The sequence below is a fragment of the Pinus tabuliformis genome, chromosome X (genome assembly GCF_031772625.1).
Source record: "Pinus tabuliformis cultivar Carrire ecotype Pingquan chromosome X, CPIR1, whole genome shotgun sequence".
Taxonomy (NCBI): domain Eukaryota; kingdom Viridiplantae; phylum Streptophyta; class Pinopsida; order Pinales; family Pinaceae; genus Pinus; species Pinus tabuliformis.
This window is the reverse complement of record NC_142308.1, coordinates 1,679,878,491-1,679,889,070: the sequence shown is the minus strand read 5'-3', so window position 1 is coordinate 1,679,889,070 and position 10,580 is coordinate 1,679,878,491. Positions and strand designations below refer to the sequence as shown.

General features: G+C 41.5%; 1 protein-coding gene across 1 annotated transcript; it reads left to right on the top strand.

Annotated features, from left to right (window-relative positions):
- The first annotated feature begins 5,674 nt into the window (after window positions 1–5,674).
- LOC149146466 (uncharacterized) lies at window positions 5,675–6,123 on the top strand. The gene is made up of 2 exons (XM_089452772.1): window positions 5,675–5,758; window positions 5,797–6,123. The coding sequence occupies exons 1-2, from the start codon at window positions 5,675–5,677 to the stop codon at window positions 6,121–6,123; spliced, it is 411 nt and encodes a 136-aa protein (XP_089308898.1).
- The last annotated feature ends 4,457 nt before the right edge of the window (window positions 6,124–10,580 follow it).

The window sequence follows — 10,580 nt, the reverse complement described above, 5'->3', positions numbered from 1 at the left end:
TGCTGACAAAAAACTTCTTAGTAGATGGGATATACAACCTGTATGCTTTGGATTCTTCACTATATCCAATGAAGATGCATTTCTCCCCTTTGCTGTCCAACTTCCTCCTTAGCTGATCTGGAATGTGTGCATAGGCCACACATCCAAAAATCTTCATGTGGGTGACTCCTTGCCTTCTCCCACTCCATGCTTCTTCCGGCACTTTTTTCATCACTACTTTTGTAGGACACCTATTCAAGATATATACTACACAATGTACAGCTTCAGCCCAATAATCATTTGGCAAATGCTTTGCCTTCAACATGCTCCTCGCCATATCCATGATGGTCCTGTTCTTTCTTTCAGCAACTCCATTTTGCTGCGGAGTGTACCTAGTTGTGAATTGCTTATGAATTCATTTTCTCTACAAAACCGTAGGAATTCCTTGGAGATATACTCACCTCCTCTGTCTGTTCTCAAAACTTTGATGCGCAGCCCACTTTGATTTTCTACAAATGCTTTGAAATTTCGAAATTTTTCAAACACTTCACTTTTGTTCTTCAAGAAATAAGCCCAAGACTTTCTAGTGAAATCATCAATGAATGTTAGAAAATATTGGCTGCCTGCTAGTAATGGAGTTTGCATCGGTCCACATAAATCTGAGTGGAAAATCTCTAAGGGTGCTTTTGCCCTTATGCTTTTCCCTGATGGAAAACTTTCTCTGTGTTGTTTACCCAATATGCAACCTTCACAAAGGTTGTCCGGTTTCTCTATCAATGGTAATCCTCTTACCATTCCTTTTCTACTCAACAGGTTAAGACCTCCAAAGTTGAGATGTCCAAATCTCAAGTGCCATAACCAATTTTCATCCTTTGGTACACTTTGGAAAGCCTCTTGGGTAACTGCTGCAATTACTTCTTTGTTTTTCAAATCTGCCCTTATTCTGAGAGGGAACATCCTGTTCCTTGTCATCTTTACTTCAGCAATGCATCTTTTGCTGGGTGCTCTATCCATGATGGTGCATACATCATTCTCAAAGAAAACATTGTAACCCTTTTGAACAAGTTGTCCAATACTCAAGAGGTTACATCTCATTCCAGGAACATAGTAGACATCTGCTATGGTTTTCTTCTCACCTTTCTTTGTAAATATTTTTACTTCTCCTTTTCCCATAACAGAAATTTTGCTATCAGTCCCAAGTGTGACTTCTGATTTCACATTTTGATCTAAAGCAGAAAACAGGGCTATGTTTCCTGTCATATGGTTGCTGCAACCTGAGTCTAAAAACCATATGTCTTCACTGTTTGTTTCAGCCATGTTACAAGCTAACAACACATTATCTTGACTGATGTTTTCTCTAGTGACATTTGCATTTGGTCTATTACTCATATCATGCTTCTTTTTCCTACATTCATTTGCATAATGCCCATATTTTTTATAGTAATAACATTGGACATTGGATTTTTCATACCTTTGCCTTTGAGCATGATGTTGTCCTCTTTGTTTTTTGTTGCCTTGGCCTTGGTTCTGATTTGGATTGTTGCCCCTTCCTTGAGCATTTGCTGGACTGTTCCTTCCACCTTTGTTCTGGCTTCTGCCTCTTCCTCTCTTGTTTCCTCTACCTTGACCTCTTCCTCTTCCAAATGACATCTGGGTCTTGAAGGCTTGCTCTAGAGATGAGTTTTCATTTCTACTCAACCTCTGCTCATGTGTTATCAGTGATGCATGTAGCTCATCAACTGAAAAGTTTGAGAGATCCTTTGTCTCTTCTATGGTGGTGACAATCACATCAAACTTTGAGGGTAGGACCCTCAATATTTTCTCCACAATCCTCCTTTCTTCAAGAGTTTCTCCATGAGTCCTTATCTGTGTGACCAAACCAATCACATGTGTGAAGAATGAGTCAATATTGTCTGACTCTTTCATGCACAGGTTCTCAAAATCTTTCCTCAGCAACTGTAGTTTTGCTGTCTTCACTTTCTCCATGCCTTGATAGGCTGTCTTGAGGGTTTGCCATGCTTCTTTGGATGTCTTAGCTGCTGCTATCCTTGGAAACACACTTTGGTCCACTGCTTGATACAAAAATACACGGGCTTTTGAATCCTTCTTCCTATTACTCTTCAATAGATCATTCTCTGCCTGAGTTAATCTATTAAACTGATTTTCATCTGCTGGTTCTTCAAAACCATCCTCAACAAGTTCCCATAGATCTTGTGAGACAAACAGGGCTCTCATGGTTATTGCCCAGTAGTCATAGTTTTTCCCATTAAACAGTGGGAGCTGGGTATTAAACATGCCCATGCTAATGCTTGTGCTAGCCATTCCTTGCATTCTCAGCTATACTTCTAAATCCTTGACTGTATATTAAAAATACTGATTGTTTCAGCAGTAACACAAAAACTGGTCTGAGAAATACCTGGATTCTTTTGCCTGAGACTTCACTTTGCTGGAGAGGATTTACTGCTGCAACAAAAGGACCTTCCTTCAGCTTCTTTATCACTTTCAAAGAGCCTGGATCAGCTCTGATACCATGTTGGAAATTTCTGGTAATTTCAAACAAATATTGAACAGAGGAAATGCTCTGTTTCTGCCACAGGATCTTTTGCACAGGGAAGCCCCAAAAAAAATTTCTGAGCAAAGCAGAGTTTCTTAGCTAAAATAAACTTGTATTAATTTATAAACTGCCTGATACAATTTTCTTCCTCTCTCTCAGAGGGATTCACCAAAAACTTTCACCAAAAAAAATACTCTGCCTCTTTTACAAATGATTTTTACACTGCTGTGTAAAATCTTCATACACTTTTACTGCTGTAAAAAGGGTTTTTACATTTACTGCTGTAGAATAAAAATTCTTACATTGATTTACTGCTGTAAAAGCAATTTTCTTACATGGGTTTACTGCTGTAAAATAAAAGAAACTTTCACATTTTACATTCAAAATTCTGTGTTTTCACATTACATATAAAAAAAACTTTTCCATTCCCATTCATTTCAACAAACTACAAGTACCTGTAAAAAGGAATTTTAATTGTTCATTTGCTGCGACAATCTGGTTTCAATTTGTTAGCACTGGAGTGCTCCCCTATTTTTATTCGCTCCTCTATTTTTTTTCGCTGCGGCGAACCCTAGTTCTTCTCCTCCCGTGTGCAACAATGAAAAATACAAAGTCAACGCATACAACAAAACTATATTGCATACGATTTTATGTGTTAATACATGCCGTATGAAAAATTTAATGTTTTACCTAAAACTATGACACTTTCATTAATTGCATTAAATAAAAGCCGGCGGTAAAAGTAAAAATAACGTTCTGGCAGATTGATGAAGATCCATGTCCATTGACTTGATCGGACGCATTTCGCACACCTAACTCACACAAACCAATCGAAGTTTATTGTTCGGGAGATGGGCAGTATTTGGTTCGTACACAGGACGCATGGCTGGAGCTGATTGTGTCGGAGGCCTTTTGACAGAAACCTCTTTGTGCGAAAAGTGGTGTGATAAAATTACTGGTGGTTTTGCTGGAGTTAATGCGGGCAGTTGGAAATCAATATTTCAACAATTGCTAGTTAATATTAATTAATAAAAAATTAGAAATTATAATTCTTACTTATTTCAATTGTGTTTCTTTTCCACACGACCTAAAATGAGCACCCCTGGATTTGGTGCCACAACCTTGACAACTGCGCTGCAGCGAACACCGCATCAGCGCCAAGAATTGCAGGTTGCCGCCCATAAATAATCGTTACGAATCCTCCCACTGCTATCGACGTCAAGGTCTACATCGTTTTCCAGATCCATGACATCCAATTCAAAGCTATCTCCAAAGTATTAGCCTGGTCCTTACCCTGGTGCAAGGATCCTAACTTCTGTAATAATTCTCATAATCTCGTCAATACTTTGAGAAGGTTGGTCAGCATCATCAGACTCATTGCTAATAGTATCAGCTGCATCTACCAAATCGTTTAGTATTTTTAACCTGTGAAGCGTTGTTGTTGCTGACATTATCATGGAGGAGATGGCTCATGAGCATGGGACAAATCCGCGGGAGTTGCCATAGAACTGTATATCTCATATTCTCTCTTTCACCACTCTTCTCTGAGGTCAGTATTTGACTGCATGAAACCGATCAACCAAGAATTTTGTGCAAAATATTTTGTTTTATTTTTATAATGTGGCTTTGGCGCAAAGTCTGCGCCTATGTACATGCAGTTGCATAAGCATCGAGTTTTTGGGGGAATTCGCCCCTTTTTTTTCCGACTGAACGACAACAATAGCAGTTGTGGCTTTCGCGGGAGAAATTTGCAGCCTTGGGTTACGAGAGATGATAGACAAGGTCAACAAATATGGAGACTAAACTAGTGGATCGTAAGTCTTCTTTTTTTAATTGGGTCAAATTTCTAAATCTTCATAAGAATATTCAGTATAATAGGATATTTTTTTTTATAAAATTTCCTATTGTATAAAAGATATTTTTGGCCTAGGAGTAAGGCCTCTTATTTTGAATTTCAGTTCACGCTAAGTTATAAATTCTGTATATCTAATTTACAAATGGTGGGATATACTTCTAATGTTGGATTTAAATTTGCTCTTTAACTTCTCCCAAATCACTCTAATAATGATTTATCATGGTTTAAAAATAAAAATAAAAATAAAAAATCAAATCAATCTTGTGTATTTATATAAATATGATGACTGGAGTGAATCTAGAGATAAAATGTGTTTTATGTGTAGATATTTTTTACCATAAATATTTTGTACTATGTATATAATAGTATTTTACACTGACACGGTACTATAATTGTCAACCAGACAATACAGTTACCCATTGATCTGGTATAGTTTACCCTGACTATTATCTTGGCTGCTCGCTCACTAACCATCTACGGTTCCTGTTATCCGTTTCTCCTGTCAACCTGTCAGGGTTTTGGTATTACCTGCTGTTTGTTTTTAACCTACTGCTCTTCCCCTGATCGATTGTTACTGCTCCCTATCATTTTCACAGGGCCTTCGTTACCGTTTTGGGACTTCTGTTGGCTAGCATATTCGAGGCTTCCTCCGTTCTAGGTGCAGTTGTCAACATGGATGACCTTGAAGCCATCGATTACTCGGACGAAACATTGGAGGCTGACTCCATCTGGCAGACCACGTACTCCGCATCTGTAGGTATGTTTAGTTCGGGCTTCTCTGGCAATTTTGAAACATTTCCCTTTGCTGGACCATCGCAATCTCATGTTGTTGTTCTTCCGGATGAGCCTCCTACTTGGCCATCTCTTTTTACGCCTCCGTCTTCCCCGACTACCCTTGGTTTCATTTCGGGCTGTATTAACCCTAACCCCGAGTTGGAGCCTCCTGTTTCCGGTGTGCCGACCCGACAGGCTGACCCTCAAGCTGTTGCCTCCGGCGTTGAACCCCTGTTCGCCAACCATATACCCCTGGTTGCCTCTACTCCACATTCGTGCAGCTTCACCTCCGTTCCTCCGCTATCTGGATCCATTCCTTCTGCTCCTCGGAACCTAACCCTACCTCGACTAACCCTAACCCTATCCATGACTCCTCGGACCCTAACTTGGAGAGGGTTTCGGTTCAGTCTCACCATACGGTGACCAAATCCCACAAGAAATACAAGTGCCACAAGTCCAAGGCAGACAATATCATCCTCAGGCTGGAAGAAGACATTCAATGGGGGGATACTATGGATTTTGCTGACAGGGTTTTGGTTGGTCGCATCGGAGGAAGGAATTACACAGCTGCTCGATTGAAGACCTGGGCATCTGAGGTTTGGGGACACCATCTGGTGGACATCCTTTCGTTCAGACCTTTGTGAGGGGATGGTTTGCCCTGAGATTTGCTCGAGCAGACCATACCAATTGGGTTTTGTCTTCCTATTGGCATTTTGAACATGCCCCTGTTCTTTTGAAACGTTGGACGCCTCTCTTCGACCCGGAGGCTGAGCAAATAGGCATTGGACCGGTATGGATTCGGCTCCCGGGGCTACCACTGCAATATTGTTCTGAGGATATTTTCAAGCGGATTGGTAACTCTATTGGCACTTATATGGAGTTTGAAAAATCTTACCAGACCACTGGTATGATGGCATATGCCAGAATTCTGATCAATCTGGACACCACGGGAGGATTGTAGGAGCACATCACTATTCAGTGGAGGAATACATCCCGTAAACAACTGATTGACTACGAGGGCATACCATATCGTTGCAGGAGATGCCACAAGGTTTGCCATCTATTTAAATATTTCCCTCTTAACCACAAGAACAAGATATTGGCACATGATATGGATCTGGAACTGCCTAAGGACATTCCAAGACAGCCTGATATGGAAGATGAATTTGAGAAGACCAACAAGTCGACCGAAGACACTCAAGGGGCTACTACTAATTCGGGCATTGATAAGAGGGTTGAAGCTACTAATCCTCCATCCCCTCCTCCACCGATGAGATCTAGTTCGGCCAAGGGGGACATCACTCCACCGGGTATGTCATCATCATCTTGCTCACTCTTTACTCCTTCTTCTGGTATTTCTGTTTCATATGCATCCCATACTAGTTATAATGCATCCATTCCCATTGTACTTACGACATACTCCTCTAGCACTTCCTCCTTGGAGCACCTATCTCTGGGTCCTCCTGGACGGGCTCTTTCCTCCTCCCTTCATTGCTCCCTCCCCCTGCCGCCACCTATTATCGCTCCCTGTCATCCATCTATTTCATCGTCCTCCCTTCTCCCCCCGCCTCTCCCTCCTCCTATTGTTTCTCCTAGATACTCCCTACGGTCCAGATCCAGGGACAAAGGCTGTGATGCGATTGGCATGGATTTAGATGCTACCCCTACCTCAAATAAGCCTACCAGGGGGCGCCCATCTCACCTTTCTAGAGCCAGGCATACGACAAGAGAAGAGGTTTCCCTTGGGCAACAACAAACCATTGATCGGGTCCTTAGAGCAAGGAATGGCCCTTTCTCACCCCCTCCATGAAGATCATTTCATTTAATTGTCAAGGGATAGTTAGCCCTCATAAAAAACTAGCTCTGAGGAGACTTCTATCATCGGAACTGGTTGATATCATTTTTCTACAAGAAACCCTATGTTCGGCCGAGGTCCTTATTACCCTCCTGAATTCTTGGATGCCGAATTGGACTTTTCATGCTCTGGATGCAACTGGGAGATCTAGGGGCATTGTTATTGGTTTCAGTAATAAGACTATTGATTTCAGAAATATATGGGGAGGTAGGGGATATATCGGTGCGGATATATATTCCTTCTCATTGGAGACTGATCTTAGAATTATGAATGTGTATGGCCCTTGTTTGGATAGGGCTAACTTCTGGAGAAGTTTCTTAGGCTCATATAATCTTCAGGCTGATAACATCATCCTAGGTGGCGATTTAAAGTTCTCCTTGGGATTTAGAGAATACTAGGGACACCTCGCTCAAGTTGATGGATTAACTGATACGATCACCAATTTATTGGAGGATCACCACTGGGTAGACATTCCATTTGCCAAGATTCAGCATACATAGACAAATAATTGAAGTGGAGAACAAAGTTTGGCAAGAAGACTGGATCGTTATCTCATTAAGGAAGCTTTGTTAAACACCCATCCTCGCATCAGGCAATGGGTGGGAACAAGGGGTATATCTGACCACCGCCCTATTTATATGGAGCTGGAAGACATCAATCAAAGGATAAAAGCCCCATTTAAATTCAATTCTTCTTGGCTCTAGGACCCAACATACATTCAGCTGGTAACTGATTTTTGGCAGTCTCATCCTATCAGGGAAGACGAGGACTACACTGATGGTTTTGTTCGTAAACTGAAGGCACTGAAAGGGATCTCAAGAACATGGGCACATCAGAAACGAAAGAATGATGACAACGCATTGCATGAAGTGGAGCTGGCCATTGCCACACATGAAGACCCCTCAGATGGCACATTCATATCACAAGAACAAAAAGAACACTACTCTTCCCTTATCAAGAAGCGGACTCAAATATTAAAGGACAGAGAAGAGAGTTGGAGGCTAAGAAGCAGGGAAATTTGGCTCACAGAAGGAGATGATAACACCAAGTTCTACCACAAATTTGCCAATGGCAGGAGAGCAATCAACACCATATGGGAGCTTCAAAATGAACAGGGACAAACTGTCACATCTTACAGGGATCTAGCTCATCTTGCCACCTCCCACTTTAAAAATATATACAAGGCTCCAAGGGCAGCAAATATAATGGAAGTCATGCGAACAACCGAACACTTTCCAAGATTCATGGATCAAGAGGATGTTGAGGACCTTATGAAGGAAGTGTCGAAGGAAGAACTAGAGGCCACTATCAAATGGTTCAAGAAAGACAAGAGCCCGGGACCGGATGGATGGTCTATTGAATTTTATATTGCCTTCTTCGAAATCCTAGGGGATGATTTGCTTAAAGTTGTGGAGGACTGCAGAAGGAGAGGTAGATTATCTTCGGCCATTAAATCCACCTTTATAGCCCTCATCCCGAAATCTGACCATCCATCCTCTTTCAATGACTTCAGGCCCATATCCCTATGCAACTGCCTTTATAAGATCACTGCCAAGATCATCGCAAATCGCCTGAAACCTATTCTATCTAACCATATTTCCTCAGAACAATTTGCTTTCCTACAACATCGATAGATACATGAGGCCATTGCCACGGCCTAAGAACTTCTCCACTCGGTACAGGCGAGGAAATTGAAAGGTGTGATATTGAAAGTGGACTTATCCAAGGCTTTTGACAGAACAAATTGGTTCTAGATCAGATTGTTGCTGACTCATCTTGGTTTTCCTTATTCATTTATTAAATGGATAATGCGCTACATAATAGATGCTACTTACAGTGTCCTTTTAAATGGTGCGGCTACCCCGTTTTTCATATCGGAGAGAGGACTCCGGCAGAGATGCCCACTCTCCCCTCTTCTTTTCCTGCTCATCATGGAGGGTTTAAGAAGATCTATTAATGCAGCATGGAGCAGGGGTCACATTGCTGGTATCAATATCACAGAGAACTGCATTCTTACACATCTTTTATTCGTTGATGACGTTCTCATTTTTTTAAATGGTAGTATTGGGGATACTACGACCCTACAGAATGTTTTTAATCTCTTTCAGCAGGCAACTGGGATGATTATTAATGTCAGCAAGTCTACATTATCGGCCTTTGGCTGCTCCCAGCATGAGATCGTGTTTACAACACAATGTTTTCCCTTCACCATCCAGAAGATAGAGGATGGATTGAAATATCTTGGATACAGGCTCAAGCCTCATGGATACAAGATCGCAGACTGGACCTAGCTTATAGCTAAGGTGGAGAAACGCCTAAATGTCTGGTATCATAGATATCTCTCTCGCGCAGGAAGACTAGTTCTTATTAAGGCTGTGTTGGAAGCAACTCCTGTGTATTGGATGACACTTGCTTGGATCCCGAGAGGTATCTTGAATAGACTACAAAACATATGCTGCAGGTTTCTTTGGAAAGGTAACCAACCTGGCAGATTATTTGCATGGGTTAAATGGGATTCGATCGCCAAGCCCAAGAAATGGGGTGGTTGGGGAATAAAAAGACTGGACTTATTCTCCAAAGCACTGGCTGCAAAGCTTTGTTGGCAACTTATCTCTACAAATAGTCTCTAGACCCAGGTAGCATATGCCAAATACATATGCCCTGTGGACATTATGGACTGGTTTAGGTAGCAACACAGGGTCAACAACAGCATATTGAATATTTGGAAGGTGGTAATAAACTCTATTCCTCTCATCTGAGAAGGCTTAACATGGAGAATCAAGGAGGGTAATGCAGTTCGCATAGGTACAGATCCATGGATTGGATGTGGCAATGCACATACTGTCTGTGGCGTTGATACAACACCTCCACAACAAGGATATCCCTCACATCAGACATATTGCAGACAACGACAACTCATCTATATTACAACAGGCATGTAAATCAACCCAAGATTTGGATCTACCTAATTGATGGCAGCAGGATTGGTATGAATACATGGAGGCCCTTACTCAGGCACATATTCGCATTACAGAAGGTTCAGATGAAATTGTCTGGGCATTTGATAAGCACAACACTTACTCTCTAAAGGATGGATATATCAAGCTGATGGAGCCTTATAAACCACAGCATATCAACCCTACTTGGAAAGCACTCTGGAAACTTAAAGTTGCTCCTCGTGCCCATCTACTAATGTGGAATATACTATTTGACAAGATACCTACTGGCCTCAATTTGATGAAGATAACTTTTCATGGTCCGTTCTGGTGTCATCTCTGTCGAAGAGATGAGGAGAGTACTGAACACCTATTCCTTAATTTCCCCATCATCAAGGTTCAATGGAATATCATTACTGCTCTCTATCCTTCTTTAAAAATTGGCAAGGCAAGAACATCATGGATGCCTGGAGTCTATGGTGTGAAAACCATAATGGCAAAGCTAGGAACATGCCTTTACTTATGTGCTGGTCATTTTGGATTGCTAGAAATCATTCTATATTTAATTTGAAGAACCTGCACTGGCCTGCTATTATGATCAGAGTCGCTGCGGACTTTGACCTCCTG